This window comes from Caretta caretta, chromosome 5, assembly GCF_965140235.1.
Source record: "Caretta caretta isolate rCarCar2 chromosome 5, rCarCar1.hap1, whole genome shotgun sequence".
Lineage (NCBI taxonomy): Eukaryota > Metazoa > Chordata > Testudines > Cheloniidae > Caretta > Caretta caretta.
The window spans coordinates 25,244,459-25,263,676 of NC_134210.1; the positions used below are offsets into that span (position 1 = coordinate 25,244,459).

At 42.3% G+C, this 19,218-nt stretch overlaps 1 protein-coding gene across 13 annotated transcripts in view; it reads right to left on the bottom strand.

Moving 5' to 3' along the window:
• Positions 1 to 1,026: 1,026 nt before the first annotated feature.
• Positions 1,027 to 19,218, bottom strand: part of PRLR (prolactin receptor) — a 322,433-nt gene continuing 304,241 nt past the window's right edge. For all 13 annotated transcript variants that reach the window (XM_075128420.1, XM_075128422.1, XM_075128421.1 and 10 more), the window contains 6 exons: positions 18,208 to 18,377; positions 15,386 to 15,555; positions 13,491 to 13,632; positions 12,501 to 12,600; positions 7,784 to 7,853; positions 1,027 to 6,890 (listed from right to left, as the gene is read on the bottom strand). In XM_075128420.1, the coding sequence (XP_074984521.1) occupies positions 5,874 to 6,890; positions 7,784 to 7,853; positions 12,501 to 12,600; positions 13,491 to 13,632; positions 15,386 to 15,555; positions 18,208 to 18,377 (1,669 nt within the window). In that variant the 3' untranslated portion in view covers positions 1,027 to 5,873. The remainder of the gene's footprint in view (positions 6,891 to 7,783; positions 7,854 to 12,500; positions 12,601 to 13,490; positions 13,633 to 15,385; positions 15,556 to 18,207; positions 18,378 to 19,218) is intronic.

Consider the following 19,218-nt stretch of genomic DNA (forward strand, 5'->3'; position numbering starts at 1 on the left):
ACTTTTAATTAACTGCTGTTACTGTACTTTAAATATTTGAATAATAGTGTAAAGCTACCGTGCATTTGTAGTTCAAGCTATCTAGACAGACATAAATCAAAGCATTTACATAGCATTCACTGCTTCAACACAAATTCATTATGATTACAGGTTTGTTATTCAGTTTTGTTCTATAGACACATACTTTCCCATATTTGTACTGTTTATGGACAGATATGTACATTTGTATGTAATATGACTGTAAAGGATTATTTCATCATAAAGAGCACTCTTCAGAGATCATATTTTTCATGTGACAGGTAGTTTTGAGACCACATGTCCCAAATTCACTAAAGCACATAGACAACTACTTAAAAGCACCAAACATTACACAGAAAATACAGGGCGATACATCAAAAATGTCTGCTAAAACAAAAACAGCCTAATTAGAAAATTTAAAAGCATAAGACATCTTTTTCAATACTGAAGGAAAGTAGATCTTTTATTTATAAAACTGTTTTTAGCCCAAAGGGGAGGTAGTTAATTTTAAAAACATTTAAAAATAATTTAGTGTATTTTTAGAAAACAAATTAGCATCTTTCAGTGGAGCCTTTATGCTTTCATTTTAGAGCTTATACTTTATTTAAAAAGTAATGCACTATTGATCTAACATATTCACAAACGTGACATAGAAAAAGCATGGAGCCTATTTGACCATCTTTCCAAGAGAGAGATCTGAATAGCAAAGCAACTGCTGGAGGGCTATTTATTGGGAAGAATTCTAGTAGGTAGTTCATCCATCTGTCTGTCTATCAGAGGTGATGTGAGAAGTCTTATTCTAGGCTAGTGTAAGGTGCCTTTGCAGAAACCTGATTTATAGGTACCTGTAACCAGTGATGAGCTGCCAAAATCTTAACAGCTGGTTCCCTCCTCACCCCACGAGGGGGTCGTTGCCCACCCCCACCCTCCAGGACTCCTGCCCCATCCAATCCCCCGCGTATCTTGATGCCACTCCCCCCCCCGGACCCCTGCCCCATCCATCCCCCTCCCCTGACTGCCCCCAGAACCGGGCAGGAGGGTCTCGTGGGCCACTGTAGTGGGTGCCCAACCCGCCCCTAAGACCCAGAGGGACCTGCCGGGGGGGGCGAGGTGGGGAGTCCCGGCTGTGCTTACCTGGGGCAGCTCCCAGGAAGCATCCGGCAGGTCCCCCTGGATCCTAGGGGCGGGGGAGCGTAGGTAGGGGGGAACAGAGGGAGCGGCTGCTCCCCCCACTGATCATATCAAAAGTGGTGCCTTAGGTGCCAACTCCGTGGGTGCTCCGGGGCTAGAGCTCCCATGGGGAAAATTTGGTGGGTGCAGAGCACCCACCGGCAGCTCCCCGCCCCACGCCCGGCTCCAGCTCACCTCACCTCTGCTTCACCTCCTCCCCTGAACACGCCGCCCCGCTCTGCTTCTCCACCCCCCCGCTTCCTGCGAATCAGCTGTTTGCATGGGAAGCCTGGGAGGGCTGAGAAGCAGGCGGCAGCTTCGCGCTCAGGCCCAGGGAGGCAGAGGTGAGCTGGGGTGGGGAGCGGTTCCCCTGCACACCTCCCAGGTTACCTGCTGCGGCATGGGCGGCCCTCCTCGCGCCCCCCCCGCCCCAGATCCCCTCCGGTTCTAAAAGGGCTTCTAAATTTAACAACCGGTTCCAGTGAACCGGTGTGAACCGGCTCCAGCTCACCACTGCTTGTAATATAATCTCATTTTATTCCCACATGAGAACATATTCCTTAAACAGCTGTAAATAAAAATCCTATTTGAAATTATGAAGATTAAATGACTGAACATCCAAAGAGCCATAAATATGAGTATCAGACTGAAGAATATTTTTTTTTATTCTCAACTTCATGTGCACATGTACTTTCCAAATGTCAATGGATCAAATTCAAGGATGATGTTCTGCACAACTCCATTGGCTCTTGGAAGGTACACATCCAGAGAAGAAGAATTATTATTTAAAATCAAATTGCTACTTAAATGTGTGCATATATACACACATACATGGAATTGAGAATTTATATGCAAATGATTTTCCAAATGAACACCCATATTTAATTATCTAACATCTCCCCCGCTCGCTTCCTCAAAAAAAGGAAACTCGAATAATTCACTCAAGAGATGTATTTAGACTGAATTACACTCTAGCGGCTTCAAACCAGCCAGGGAGAGTGCTTATTCACTTAAGCTGAAATTTAACCTCTTTGAACAAAGCCACAGTGATCTGGTGTCATGAGGTGGGGGAAGCAGGATAGAATCTATGTCCTTGGACTTGCTTTAGGCAGCACTGCAGTCCTTCCACAGCTGCTCTGCCAACTGATGTATGGAATAGCAGTCATGGTCCGTCTGCTCCCTTTGGGTTTGGGCCATTGGGTCTGTTTATCTGTATATGAGATCTCCCACAGAGAGAGAGAGATTGGGCACCTTGTTTGTATCACAACAAGTATTTTAGACCAAATGTTCAAAAGGGCCTCCATTTTATGTGTGTACAAAGCTGTATTTATAGGCAAAAATGCCCATTTTCTCCTCATGGCAATTTGGGGTTTGCATGTGTCAAGTTTCTGAAAATACGTCTCTTAATGCCTTATCTCAAGTTCTTCAAATTAACAGAGGGATGTTGGAACTAGAATGGACCTAGCCCAGAAAATCATAATGATCCAGATTATCTGGTCCAGCCAGGCAATGCACAGTACAGAAACAGAGGTGAGCAGTGAGTATAAAACCCTGATCCTTGGGATATGGACTGACTGAACTCATAATGAAATTTCGAGAAGGCTAAAGATTGCTCTAAGTTGTGACTGATTGTCCGGACACAATGACTTCTTAGGACCAGAGGCACATCGCTTTTCCCCTGGCTGTACCCCCTATGCTATCTAACTGTATGTTACTCCAGAGATTTCCCCTATGTAAGGGGAATCTACAGGCTGAGCAACCTGCCTTTTTACTATAAGACACATAGGGCCTAGAGTGATCCTGAGAATCTGGCCCTAATATACTTAATAATGTTTTGGGGGCTTAGGTATGACTATCGGTAATAACAAAAGGAGAGTGTCTGATCGGAACTGACTGTACCAGATCCACAGTTAGGAAACTGAAGTCCAGATAAAGAACTTTCAAACAGAGAGACAGATATGGTCATTGTGTATTAACCGAGTGTGCATCCTTCCTGCTCCCCCCCCCAAAAACATTCAACTTTTCTTTTTGATAATAGATAATTTCACTGCAATAATCATGGCATTCCCTATACAATGTAGAGAAAATACTGCAAACACTGCAGTAAAGTAATCTAGTTATCCACAACAAAGTAAAATAGTTTAAGGGTGATCACTGTGTAGACAGACAGACAGAGACAGACACACACAGTGTATTTGATATCTACATAACATTGTGTTCTTTTTACAATTAATGCCTCTCCAAAGTCTTACTGTGTCAGAGTTAAGTAGACAGATGAACAAAGAGGGGCTTTCCTATGGCCCGAAGGTAGTATGTGTGGGCTCTGTTAGATGTGGCCTTCTGTATGTTGGCTAAGCAGCTGGCTCAGTGCACAAGCCCAAAAAGGTGCCTACTGGAAAACTCCAGAACTGTTGAGGGGAAGGGGTGGGATGGGGAAGGTGTGTGCATGTCCTGTAAATATATTTCCCATCACTTGCACAACACAATGCGCTATCCTCAGCCTGACCTTCTTCCCCATCTCACTGGGCCACTATACCTATGGATGTTACTTAGCTAAGTATATTCTGTACTTAGCCCAATTGCAAGGGAGACAAATACATCATCATTTGACTGTATTTTCCTTTAGAAAATAAAGCTTTTCTTGCGGCGGGGGCAGAGGGCCAGAAAAGGAGTGCCATTATTTCCAGTTGTCATTTTGGGGTGACTGGGCTGCTTCCTGCCAGCCTCAGTTACTATCAATGGCAGAAGGCTCTATTGCTCCATTTTCATTAGGGGGGGAACTGCCCCAGACCAAATGTATGACCCCTCCTCCTTCTTAATTTTAGCAGAGTAGAGGCTCTTTGACGTCAGGGGTCATGGCTCTTCATCCTATTGAGCTTGGACAGGGAGACATCCATTTTGGCAAACGTAACTTCTTTAAAATGTCCTCCCTGGCTCAGGGAAAAGCCTATCTTTTGTGTTAGGATGTAGGGGGATGTCATTCCGTTGCGGATTGACTTTACACAGTTACTTGTATGGAACAGTCCACAGGCCAGCAGGAAGACAGCAATTTAGGGAGGGACAGAGCCCCCAAAACTTAACATTCCACTTAGTTTTACAGGAATAGTTGATAAAATAAATGGACTAACTAATTCTCAATTCATTGTATTACATCTACAGTCGATTAGAAATATATATTCAAAAGTTACTTCATATCCTTCATTATTCTACAAGTCTCCTTTAGTTATTTTGGTGTTTCACTATTGAAATGATAGCTTCACTTCTTATCACCTCTTCCTGCATTAGCAGAAAAAATCAGTGAAGTTGTCAGGTAGGTAAATAGTTCTGGGAAGTTAGAAAATATTTTATTTTTACTTTAGAAAAATAGTCTTCAAAAATACATTGTTGAACTCATGGGCTTTTACTAAAGTAGATTTTTATATTATGTACAATAAGGCAGTCTATCAAATAGTGTTCTTTCCTTTCAATAAAAGTGAACATTGTTTAGTTCTATTTGGCTAAGAGATGGGTGGGATGTAGTTTATTCATCATACTGAAAGGAAGCAGGAAAATATGTTGAGAATAATTTACTGCTTTGCTACTGTTACTTTAACATACAGTATTATCTTTTATATATGAAATCGTCAACATCCAAAAAACTAACTTTTTTAGGATTGAAAAAAATATATAATAGAAAAACCTATACCAGTGTTTAGAATTCATTAAGAAAAAAGACACTGTATGCCATAGTAGTTCATCAGCAGTATACATGGTCTAGGAACTGTATGAACAATCATGGGTAAGGCTACGATTTTGTCACGGAGGTTGCGCAAGTCACGGAATCCTGGACTTCCAGAGACCTCTGACTTCAGCCCACAGCAGCTGGGAGTTGCAGGGTCCCTCTGCACCCCCCCCCCCGAGGGTGGTGGAGGTACCCCGCAGCTTGCGGCCCCTGGGATCTCTGATCCACCGCAGGCAGTGGGGGACCCTGGAGCCCCAAGCCCCCATGGGTGGTAAGGGCCCCTGGAGCTCTGAGCTGCCCAGCCATGTGGGTGGTGTGGGGACTCCGCAGCTCCCCATTTTGCCATGGACATTTTTAGTAAGTCATGGACAGTCATGGCTTCTGTGAATTTTTCTTTATCGCCCGTGACCTGTCCATGACTTTTACTAAAAATATCCGTGACAAAATCTTAGCCTTACTCATGGTATACTGACCGACCTCCCCAAATTTTGTATCTTTGTTGAACCTGCAATATTTGGCTAGTTTTCATCAAATAACAGAAGAAATGCAAAGTTCAATAATTTTGTTTACAATGTAGTTTTCCATGGCACAAAATATCCACTTCTTTGTCCTTTCTCCCTAAATTGAAAAGCTATTTTAATGATCTGAGGTTTATTTATTCTAATTACATAAACCTACAAATCCCTTTTTTCTCTTTATTATACCCCAATTTGTAAGGGTTTTCCAAGAAACCATGCCATGTGCTTTTGTTTTACTGTACATAACTATTAACAGAAGAAAATCTATAAATCACAATTAGAAAATGAGAAAATTTGTTCTGCAATCAGCTAGTAGAAAACATAGAAAGGTGTGAGCTACAATTGAGCTTTAGTAGTGTAATTCTATGTAACCCAAGAACATTCCATTTTAATTGGATTTAATTTACTCTGTAGTGTTACCTGAAGAAGGATAATCAAACTTTCAATTAATTAAAGGAGCACATAAAAGAAGTTGGATCCAGGTAATCTAATCCACCAGTGTCTATTTTGCACTCACTTGGAGCTGTAAAACAATGGCTCATATTTTTCTCTGTTTGACTCTGAAGGTTCTGAACAGATTCCTTCAGAGGTTCGTGAAACATAGGTGTGGTCTGAACTCTTGAAACTGGTATTATTACTAGAATGCTGTTGTCCACAACTCTTGAGACCTTTGCATATTCCTTGCTGGTTCCAGGGACAGTACAGTTTTCAGGTTTGCCACTATTTTCTTTCTGTTTCGGTAATACAGCTAACGCCCCGTCTTGGTTGACTTTGTGAATTTCTACATAATCCATTAGTTTCGCAGACAAAAAAGGTGACTTCTCATTGGGCAGCAATTGCATTCTGTCTTGGTTAACTCTGGAGTGCAAGCTCTCCACTTCTCCTTTCTTGTCCAGTTTTTCCTCACTGATGGTTTCAGTGGGTTTAGAATATTGTGACTGATTTTCTTCATTTCCCCCCAAAACTGATGAAACATTCACATTCATGGTGCCAATGGCTATCTTACAAACATCCGTAATGTTGTGGTAGGAGCATTTAGGAGTCTGGTTGTTAGGTAGCTGAGCTCCAGGCCCTGTAGATAACTTTGCACCACCAATGCTAAAATAAGGTATAATCTCTTTTAGGTCTGTGCTCTGAATTCTGCAGCTGCTTTTTCTCGCATTATTTTCTGGAATTTCACTGATATCTGGTGTTTGAAATGCTGATGGAGGAATTCTGGGCTCCCTGCTCCTCTCAGAGAGCAGGAAAGGGCTGTCACAGCTCCCTCTCCCTGAGTCACTGTCTGTTTCCTTGTGTGCTAACTTCATATTTTTACTGGGATGACCTTTTTCATGACTTGGCATCAGTTGCTGATCCTCACTGTCATCTACCTCCAGAAATTCTACCAGTAGGTCCTCACAGTCTGATGTTGGAGGGAAGTCTTGGCAACCCAGAGCACTCAAAAACTCATCGGACCTCCCTGTCTGAGGGGATAATAACAATATACATTACAATCGCATTTGTGGCCAACTGTAAGATTTATCAGTTATTAGTATTTCTCTCCCACCCTGACCACAGTGATTAGTCTACACCTATAACGTGGAAAACATGCTTGAATGCTGCAGTTGCTGTAACGTGTGCAGTTATACAGTTAAGGCTACTCTGAACCTAACCTTGTTTTGGTACAAAACATAGTGGGAGCCTACAAGCACCTCATGTGAACCCCTTGTTCAGGGGCCAGATAGCCCCAAAACTTGTGCTTATGGCACAAAAGGACCAGGGGAATCTAGTGATGACAATGGTACTAGGCAGCCATGGGGAGGGGAAGGACAGGATGATGGAAGACTATGGCCCAGCCACCTCTTCTCCACTGGACAGCAGAGCATTGTGGGAAGCATATACTGTATCCTAAAAAAAAGAGCTGACAAGAGTCACTCAGGCATTAAGTGCCCCTGGTGCTCTAGGAGGCATTATGACAGCCACTGGGGTGACCTTTTTCATGACTTGGCATCAGTTGCTGATCCTCACTGTCCTCTGCCTCCAGAAATTCTACCTGTGCCACTAGTCCTCCTTTTCTTTCTGCGAATACAGACTAACACGGCTGCTACTCTGAAAATGCCTCTGAGAGTAACTGCTGGTACCCCTCTTCAAATCCACTCTCCCCACCCCCCAGTGAAGGCAGTAGCTTAAAGGCATGTCCTGTCCATATAATCAACCTGGCCATTTTACTTATTCCTCAAACAAATTCAAGCTATAAAGTACCTAGTTAGGCTTGTTCCAGTATTAAATGCAAATGCCATCTTTGTTGCGTTCATTATTACAAAGCTTGGCAAAGTATGTAGCACTGAATTCCACTATATTCTTTAGTAATACCCACCTCTAGCAGATGTGTATCAAGTCCCTTTATCTTGGGCCCTGGGACTGGTGGTAAGATGCAGGTTACCATACTGAAAAAAACAAAGGCAGAGAACATAAGAAATGAACACACAGACCCTATTGCCCGAATTGCTAGCCTATTTCAATACCAGTTCAAACATTTCTAATGTATTTGATACCTTTCTTATTAGACCCCAGCCCACTGTGTGACCCCTTCCCAGGACAGCGTCAGCCAGGTATAGCTCAGTAAACATTTTAAAGTGCCTTACATATCTATACAGGAAAGGGAATAGTACAAATACTGTTGTGAAGGTAATTACTTATAAACTGGAAATGTAAAAAAATTTGACAACCACTGTAAGTGATATACATTGTCAGAATCACTTATTTCTATTATTACAAACATTTGGAATAGTACGGCACCTAACATCATTTTGGTGCTGAAATGCAGCTATCTCACGTGTGGACCACAGCAGCTGCTAAAACCATACAGCAACACTACACAACATTTTGATGATGCAACTGAAGAAAAATGCACTATTCAACTGAAACTGAATGGAGTAATTAAAATTCACTCTGATTGTAATCTGTGATTTTGGCACAAGTCTTAAACTTCAAATAGTGTGCCCAGGCCTCAGGCTAATGTGCTTTTTCAATCACTAAACAGTTCCAGTTCACAGAGAATAATCTGAGGGCTTGTCTACACTTGCAGCACAACTTTAGCATTCAGCCCTGGTCTACACTACAAGTTTAGGTCGAATTTAGCAGCGTTAGATCGATTTAACCCTGCACCCGTCCACACAACAAAGCCATTTTTGTTGACTTAATGGGCTCTTAAAATTGATTTCTGTACTCCTCCCCGACGAGGGGATTAGCGCTGAAATCGACATTGCTGGGTTGAATTTGGGTTAGTGTGGACATAATTTGACCGTATTGGCCTCCGGGAGCTATCCCACAGTGCTCCATTGTGACCGCTCTGGACAGCACTCTCAACTCGGATGCACTGGCCAGGTAGACAGGAAAAGCCGCGCAAACTTTTGAATTTCATTTCCTGTTTGACCAGCATGGCAAGCTGATCGTGCAGATCTCATCAGCAGAGGTGACCATGGAGTCCCGGATAGCAAAAGAGCTCCAGCATGGACCGAACGGGAGGTACTGGATCTGATCGCTGTATGGGGAGATGAATCCGTGCTATCAGAACTCTGTTCCAAAAGATAAAATGCCAAAACATTTGAAAAAATCTCCAAGGGCATGAAGGACAGAGGCTACCACAGGGACCTGCAGCAATGCTGTGTGAAACTGAAGGAGCTCAGGTAAGCCTACCAAAAATCCCAAGAGGCAAACGCCCACTCGGGTTCAGAGCCCCAGACATGCCGCTTCTTTGATGAGCTGCATGCATTTATAGGGGGTGCCCCTACAACTACCCCACACCTATATGTGGACTCCTGCAAGGGAGTCTCACGCAACAGGAATGAGGATTTTGGGGACGAGGAAGATGATAGCACACACTAGGCAAGCAGAGAAACTGTTCTCCCTGACAGACAGGAACTGTTTATCACCCAGGAGACAGTACCCTCCCAACCAGGGCTCCTGGACCTTGAAGGCGGAGAAGGCACCTCTGGTGAGTGTACCTTTGTAAATATAATACACAGTTTAAAAGCAAGCGTGTTGAATGATTAATTTGCCCCGAAGACTTGGGATGCATTCGTGGCCAGTACAGCTACTAGAAAAGTCTGTTAACGTGTCTGGGGATGGAGCAGAAATCCTCCAGGGACATCTCAATGAAGCTGTTCTGGAGGGACTCCCAAAGCCTTTGCAAAAGGTTTCTGGGGAGAGCAGCCTCATTGCGTCCTCCATGGTAGTACACTTTACCATGCCAGGCCAGTAGCACGTAGTCTTGAATCATTGCATAACAAAGCATGGCAGTGTGTGGTCCTGTTGTTTGCTGGCATTCAAGCAACATCCGTTCTTTATCTCTGTGTATTATCCTCAGGAGAGTGATATCATTCATGGTCACCTGGTTGAAACAGGGGAATTTTATTAAGGGGACATTCAGAGGTGGCCATTCCTGCTGGGCTGTTTGCCTGTGGCTGAAAAGAAATCATCCCCACTGTTAGCCACGTGGTGGGGGAAGAGGTGAAGCGATCATCCCAGAGAATTGGGTGTGTGTGAGGGGGTTAGTTGGGTTTATGCTGCACATTAACCCAAAAACATCAGCCCATACTTTTAAAAGGCCAGTGTGTCTCTTTCAATTTTACTCTCCCTTTTTTTCCTCCTGCAGCAGCAAATGTTTCAATGCTGCCACTAGCATCTCCATCCCAGAGGCTAGCGCAGATAAGAAGGCGAAAAAAACGCACTCGTGATGAAACGTTCTCTGAGCTCATGCTGTCCACCCAAACTGAAAGATCCCAGCAGAATGCGTGGAGGCAGACAATAGCAGAGTCCAGGAAAGCACAAAATGAACACGAGGACAGGAGGGACACGCGAGAGGACGGGTGGCAGGATCAAGAGGAAAGGTGGTGGCAGCATAATGAGAGGAGGCAGGATGCAATGCTGAGGCTCCTGGAGGATCAAACTGACATGCTCCAGCATATGGCTGAGGTGCAGGAAAGGCACAGACTGCCACTGCAGCCCCTGCATAACCAATCTGCCCTCCTCCCCAAGTTCCATAGCCTCCTCACCCAGATGCCCAAGAACATGGGGGGGGTCCCCTCCGGGCACCCAACCACTCCACCCCAGAGGACTGCCCACACAACAGAAAGCTGGCATTCAATAAGTTTTGAAGTGCAGTGTGGCCTTGTCCTTCCCTCCACCCCCACCCCTCCCAGGCTACCTTGGCAGTTATCCTCCTATTTGTGTGACAAATTAATAAAGAATGCATGGATTTGAAACAACAATGACTTTATTGTTTCTGCAAGCGGTGATTGAAGGGGGGAGAGGTTCTGCATATACTGCATGATAATGCGCAAGGTGTTTAGAATGCTCATAACTGCCACAGTGATCTGAGTGGGCTCCATGCTTGCCATGGTATGGTGTCTGCAGGAGAGCAGAGTTGCAAGGGAAGTGGTGGTTGGATGACCAGTTTTGCAGACCTACTGCACTGTCTGCTGCCAGGACACAACAGCTGAGCGGGCTGCACACTTGCCGTGGTATGGTGAGACAAGAGCAGCCAAGCAGAGTTGCAGCGGAAGTGACCCTGCAAGACCACCAGGAGAGCAGGGTGCGAGCGGAAGCAGTGGATGACGATGGTCATATAGAGGACCTGCGAGGTGGATTCATAGCATCAGGAGAGCAGAGTGGCAGCAGAAGAGGTGGATGACGATGACAGTTAGCAGTCCTACTGCACTGTCTGATGAAAGCAGTATGGCGCCCACACGGGAAAAAAGGCACAAAACAATTGTCTGCCGTTGATTTCCTGGAGGGAGGAGCGACTGTCGACATGTACCCAAAACCACCTGTGACAATGTTTTTGCCCCATGAGACATTGGGAGCTTAACCCAGAATTCCAATGGGCGGCGGAGACTGCGGGAACTGTGGGATAGCTACTCACAGTGCAACACTCCAAAAGTCAACGCTAGCCTCAGTACTGTGGACGCACTCTGCTGACTTAATGCGCTTAGTGCATTAGTGTGGGGACAAACACACAACCGATTGTATAAAATTGCTTTCTAAAAAATCAACTTCTATAAATTCGAGCTAATTTTGTAGTGTAGACTTACCCTTAGTGAAGACACTACCTATGCTGATCAGAGAGCTTCTCCTATTGGTGCAGGTACTCCACCTGCCCGAGAGGCGTTTGCTATGTCGACAGGCAAAGCCATCCCATTGACATAGCACTGCCTACATCAGCAGTTCAGTCAGTATAACTGCCACACTTTCAGTGACATAGTTAAACTGACATGCGTTTTTAGGATAGACCAGGGCTCAACCTCTAATGGCCAGCTAGTGTCTAAGTGGGTGGGAGGAGATGGAGGGGGGCAGAAGGAGCTTTCCCCCATGCAAGAGCCTGTCACAATCACAACTGCAATCTCTGTCCGTAGTTGGGGGAGCTCAAGGAATGCTTCCTTCAAACGCCCTCATAGTGCCCCAAAGGGAACAGGGAGGGGTAGAACTAGGAGACAACGCCAGGCACTTGCCCAAAGTTTATCAAAGCACAACTCTCCCTGGGGCACTGTGGGTCTGCAAAGCCCAGCACAGGCACTGATAGGCACAATTGGTTCTAAATATCTATTCAAAAGAAAAACACTCCATGGTGAAAACAAACAACAAAAAAAGTGCCACCATTTCACTATGTCTCACTAGAAAAATAATATAAGTTACAGATATCGCTTTGCGACAGCAGCTAACCAGTAAACACTATTTCCAGCACTAGGCACTTCACGCTGCTGGGGTGAGAAATAAACAAAAAGCCATGTGAGGAAGAAACAAAAAGCCAAAATAGAAAGCATACAGAAGTAGGAATACTACATAATACAATGTTTGCCAAATGAACTAGGAAAAACTAAACAGGAAGCTCAAGGCTAGATTCTCAGTCAATGTAAATAGGCATAGCTCCAGTGAAGTTAAATTTACATCAGTTCAGAATCTAATTATTTATTGATAAGCTTCTAACAGACCATAAAAACAATGGAAAATTAAAACAAATGTTAAAAGCTTATTTTTAAAGGTAATTAACTAAATCCTTTAGATTTAATACAAACACTAAGGCAGTGACTTACCTAAAGCCTTTCAAAGCCATCGTCCAGATAATGATTAAGCAAATGACAGATGATAATACAGCCACGAAGATCCAGACAATCACATCCTTCAATTCTATGTCTGGAAAATACAAGCAGGAATGCTTAAATTGCATACAGTCTAGCAGCTAAAAAGTGGGTGATAAAAATGTTGCAAATGGCACCTATCTTTAAAATGGGCCTACCCCCCAAACTCAGTTTTGTAGCTTGAGACCATCTCTACTACATACTGATCTACTGCATCATATTGGTGCTTGATATTTAGGTGCTCTTCACCTGATGGCACAGCACAGGAAATAAAATGCCTAGGAGAAAAACCCTATAAGAGTAAAAAGTACACAAGGAGGGTAAATTTTGCCACAGCAAGATACACCAACACAGGACAGAGAAGCAAGGGCAGCATCTATGCCATGCATAGATCTGTTTTTGTGAATAGTTTAGTCATTTCATTGTCAAGTCCTGTATAATATAATTAATGAAATGATAGGGAGGGGGCAACTACTGGATGGCTTTGAGAATTTCTAATGGTACACGAAGCTTTATACCTTTAGGCCAGTTCAAATACAACCTCTGTAGGCAGTGACTAAGAACTATTACCATCTGATGTTAATGGCTGTTTGGTGTCTTATACAGTAATCTTCGTGCTGTTCACAATGGACAAGTATCCACATATCAAAACCACCATAATAAAAGGCACTAAACAGCACCCTGGCTGGCAGATTCAGCGGAGTGGCCAATGCTTAAATGGGTAAGGAGAATGAACCACCTTCTTACTCGGAAGTAATCAAGGCTGAGGCAAATTGAGAGCATGGTGTAGGGAATCTGCCACTTCTGCTACCTTAGCAATGTTTTATTTGTCCTGTGGGTAATACAGGACTTCAGTCTTCAGGGCTGCTAGTGGGGAAGCTAACTAATGTACTAAATTCACTTCCATTTAAAAATAATTAATAAAAGGAGGATCAAACAACTCACCACTGGGGATTTGAATATAACTTTCTGAGCTCCATTCACTCCATTCTCCATGGTCCGGTTTGCAGTGTACCTGTGCAATGTATTTCTTTCCTGGATTTAAACTAAACAACTTGTATTGTGTTTGTTGTCCAACAAAAATTGTCTGAAGAATAAAGAACACAAAACCCATAAAAATTGAGACCATAAGAACGGCGATACTGGGTCAGACCAATGGTCCATCTAGCCAATATCCTGTCTTCTGACGGCGGCCAATGCCACATACTTCAAAGGGAATGACCATAACAAGGCAATTATTGAACAATTCATCCCCTGTCATCCCATCCCAGTATCTGGTAGTCAGAGACTTCGGGACATCCAGAGCATGGGGTTGCATCCCTGAGGCATTTTGCTATAAAAATTTTAGGCTATTTAGAAAGTTGACAAAGTAATGGGAGTGTAAAATGAACAGTACTGAAACTAGATAGCAACATAAGAATTGCAATATGGGAACAGAATAATGGACCATCTATTAAATAGCCATTTATCAGTTTTCTAGTATAATGCTGTGAGAAAGATGGAGGAGATGGTATGATGGGATAAAATGGTTTTGGTAATTAAATATTCATGGTAAATAGGCTCAATGGCCTGTGATGGGCTATTAGATGGGGTGAGATCTGAGTTACCCAGGAAAGAATTTTCTGTAGTATCTGGCTGATGAATCTTGCCCATATGCCCAGGGTTTAGCTGATCGCCATATTTGGGATCGGGAAGGAATTTTCCTCCAGGGCAGATTGGAAGAGATCCTGGAGGTTTTTCGCCTTCCTCTGTAGCATAGGGCATGGGTCACTTGCTGGAGGATTCTCTGCTCCTTGAAGTCTTTAAACTACGATTTGAGGACTTCAATAGCACAGATATAGGTGTGAGATTTTTTTTTTTGTAGGAGTGGTGGGTGAAATTCTGTGGCCTGCGTTGTGCAGGAGGTCAGACTAGATGATCATAATGGTCCCTTCTGACCTAAATATCTAAAATAAAAAAAAATATCTATGAAAGAATTTTAGCTCTAGTGCAATGTTTAAGTGAAACTATTGTGAAAACACATCAGGACTGGATCTCCCCTTCTCCCAGGTTTTATTTATTTTGGTTTATGAATATGAAAAACAAGGAAGGATCCAGTAGATGATGAAGGTGGTGGGGAAGAGGATGTCCTCTAGTGATGCGGGGAACTCAGTTAAAAAAAATTCATTCTGAGTTTTGCATTTTGAAAATGTGAAACTTGAAAGGGTTTAGAGAATATTGAAAAGAGCAACACAAGCCAACAGAGAGAGACAGCATTTTGGAGGAGCAATATCTGATGGAGGACCAAAGATGAACTCTGAGCAGAGCTCAAGTGAGTAGCGAAGGCAGAAGAAAGAGTTGTGAGCTTGGAACCCAAACAAAATGTCCCCAGATTTAAGGACAGGAAGAGGTAAAGGCTTGTGCATACACTGTCATTATATAGCCGGCCAATAGAATCAAATGATCATTTGCATGGATGGAAATAGTTTCGGATAATTTTACCAGAGATTGGTACTGAGCTTTCTGTTAGAAATTTTATGTCTGTGGTTTAGAATAGATTATCATGGTGAAAAACAACAATCAAACCCATATCTAGAATACGGTTAAACTAGGACTGACAATTTAAAGAGTATGATAATAATACAGTTAATGTACAGTCAAATATTTTTGCCACTGGTTACCACACAGAGGTATCTGAGATACCACTTTATTTTCTTCTCTAGGTGTAGGAAAATACTGCAATCTCTCATATAGCACTATAAGGCAACTTTTGGTAATGCTGAATTTTTTATGGTGTCTGGTGTGTTACATTCATGGATATAATATAATTGACAAGAGAAGACCAGCTAGGAAAATCTTACCTCCCATTCTTCCCCTTCTTCAGGTTTTAGTCGCAACTTATATTCAAGAGTAAGCCACCCAGATTTGACATCAGCCAGTGGAGGTGGATACCATTTCAACAACAGATATGGTTTTCCATCTACTTGTTTTTTTACTTCTAGAGACAGGTTCACAGGAGGGTCTGGCTGAACTGTACAAGGGAGAGATCAGAGATGAAGGGTTTTAATCACCTTTGCCTTGCACCTTGGGAAGTAATTTACACTTCTGCAGAGTGGATGTAAAATGCCATCAATTGATGTAAGAAAAGTGAGTAGAGAATTCTAAATTGGGAGTGTTTTATATTCATCTGCTACCTGCAACTGTCAGGTTTGTTATAACTCTTTCTGGTATTGTGATAAAGGGGATTAATAACCTTTTGGAAATGCACGGTAGCATGAATGCACAAATTTGAAGCAATCAGAATAGTTTATGCATTGAGTTCATTTTGAGATTTGTAATATTATGGACTGATAACAATTAAAACTGAAAATTATTTTTTGCTGCACTATTGTTTGCTGTGTTACTGTTACCTCTCTCCCTCATAACCTTGAAGAGACAACATAGCTAGTGGGAGTAAAATATAGTAAAAATCTATTGTCATGGAAGTCAGCAGATATATCTCTGAATGCGTAAAAGTAGCAGATTTAAGTGATTAAGTAGGTAATATTTTACATAGCGACCTCTCTCACATAAAATTCAGAAAACCCAAGAGCACAGTCTCCATGTGCATATGCAGTATTTAAAAATAATACCTGAGTCGCTGGCCAGTATAAACATTAAGGCATTCTCTACACTAGCAATAACTGAATCCAAATTCCAGCACCAATCAGCAGCATTGCAACTGCATCGTTTCAAATGGCTAGTGTAGACAGATTCAGGCATTTTTACCAATATGCCACAAAAACCTGCACTGAGTAAGTATTCATGACATGGTGGTAAAAATACCAGAGCCATGTCTACAGTAGTAGTACTTACACGGTTTCTAGCACCTAGGCAGCTACACCACTTCTGGCAAACTGGTACTAAATTTTTCTAAGATAGATGTACTCTTAAACACTCTTTCCCATGAAATAAACCGAATACTTGCCCAGTTACTTCTCTTAGGCAAAAGCCTGAGAAGAGAATGGGCCTCACACGATGACCCAAAGAGCGACTGACTCAGGCTCTATTGGACCTGATGGGAAAGCAAATTCCAGAGTAGAGGACACTCTATTGATAACACCATGACCCCAGACATTCAAATCTAGGGACTGTTAGTGGGAGTATCAACTTGACCTCAGCTTCCGTAGTGGCAGAATTGAAATGGTTTTTGGTGTTTCCCAGGGCTCAACTGAATAGAAATAAAAAACCAAAATATCCCTATGTGCTCATACATGGGTGCTCATTTCTAAGTAACTAACACTTTTAGACCGTCTCTGGAAATTAAAACTTTGGGATAAACCAAACTCTAAGGAAGGGGTGTACTGCCTTATAATTGTACCAAATGTTTGAAACAGCGGAACATACTGACAGGTTTCAGAGTAACAGCCGTGTTAGTCTGTATTCGCAAAAAGAAAAGGAGTACTTGTGGCACCTTAGAGACTAACCAATTTATTTGAGCATAAGCTTTCGTGAGCTACAGCTCACTTCATCGGATGCATACTGTGGAAAGTGTAGAAGATGTGTATAAAAAGATCTTCTACACTTTCCACAGTATGCATCCGATGAAGTGAGCTGTAGCTCACGAAAGCTTATGCTCAAATAAATTGGTTAGTCTCTAAGGTGCCACAAGTACTCCTTTTCTTTTAGCGGAACATACTGTATTTGGTACATGTACGTGTGAAATATGGTATGTTTGTTGATACGCGAATAATATCAAATGCCATTTCTGTCCTGTTTTCTACTTCTGGGGCATTCAGGAAATATAGCAGGTAACAGAAACTAAAAAATGGTCAAAGACTTGCATGGAATGTAACCACTCAACTAGAGCTATCTGAATAACCAATTTTCTGTTCAACTGCCAAATGAAAAATTGAAAAAAAAAGTTGTTATAGGTCAACCCAAAATGAAAATGTTTTGAATTTTTTGGTGAAATGAAATGTTGAAAAAAGTTTTGTTTTGGGTTGACCAAAATGTTTTAGCCAACCCAAACTAAATGATTTATTTCAATTTTGAGGTTTTTAAAAAATATTTAATTTTTTTCAAAATAAAATTGAGGGAAATTCAGAAATGAAACATCTGTCTGAAACTAAAAGTCAAAACCATTTTGTTTTGGAAATGTTGAAACAAACCATTTTGATATATCCAAGTTTTAAAATATTTTTTCTAACCAAAACAATTTGCAGAAATTGACCTGAATTTGCAAATTGTTTCAGTCAACCCAAATCTGCATTTTTTGGTGAAAAATGGAAAAAAGGAATCTCCACCCTTAGAGGTTTTTAAGGTCTGGCTTGACAAAGCTCTGGCTGGGATGATTTAGTTGGGGTTGGTCCTGCTTTAAGCAGGGGGTTGGACGAGATGACCTCCTGAGGTCTCTTCCAACCCTAATCGTCTATGATTCTATGAAAAAAGATTTAGAATGAAAAATTTCATCCAGCTCTTAAAATAACATGGATTAAAATCAGTGCAATTTTAAAAATGTGTTATTTCTGCACACTGGTAGGAGGTTATATACATTTGTCAGAAGTTTTACCTTTGATGCCACATTGCATGGGTATATATTTTTTACACATTACCTGGGTCCTGAACACTGGATCTGAAAGCCCATGCACTTTGGATTAGTTTGCTTCTGGTTCCACTGTTTAAAAAAGCCTTAATGTCTTACCTATGTAAGTCACATCCACATATTGAGGCTCAGAGATGTTACTGCCCATCTTATTGGTTGCCTTTATGGTGATATTATAGATTGCCCAAAGTGAGGTGTGCTTTTTATCAAAGTAACAGGAATTGGGGCCTGCAGTTCTGTAATCTGGACATTCATTGATTGATTTGTCTCTGAAATTAAAGAAACGTAATGATCAGGAAATATACAGAATAAAGCACATGAATTTTACTACTATCACTACTAGTTACTTAAGACTGGATATCACTCACTCATGCTCTGGGGGATGGGAAAAAGGCATAAAATGCTGATCCAGCTCAGGGGAGCAATAAGGCAGGACTCATTCCCAGCATTCAAGCGTGTGCAGTAGGCCCTAGATACTGAGATGATCTGTACACCACACCACGGCCCCCAAAAGGTGTGATCTATCAACTGTGTATGGGAAGGTTCAGTTGGGTAAATGCTGCACTGGGTTAGCTGGTTTTCTTTCAGAACAACAGCAAAGTGTGTCCCACTGCATGCCACCTGCCTCTGCCAAGTGCCAGCTACTAGGTGGCCTTGGAAAAATCTTTTAACTAGACTACTAAATACTAAATAATTCAAACATTTATTCCCCCCCAAATTCATTTCGTATCTCTGATATACCTTCAACATCTGTTTTGTGCATCTCTCCCCCAAGCCCCAAACCTATCCTGTGTCTTTCACACTCTGCCCCTCAAAAATCTAGTTTGTGCCTCTCTCTATGTCCGCAGTAATCCATTTATTACTATTCCCAAACTAAGGGTATGTCCACCCTAGAGCTGGAAGGTGTAAATTCCAGCTCCAGGAGATGTACCTGCGGCTAGCTAGTGTTCTAAAAATAGAAGTGTAGTCCCAGCAGCGCAAGCAGCAGGGGGAGCTAGCTGCCCCACATATGTACTTAAAGTATTGATGGGATCATACTTGGGGCAACTAGCTCCTCCTACCATTTCTGCCACCATGGCTACACTTCTATTTTTAGTGCGCTAGCTTGAT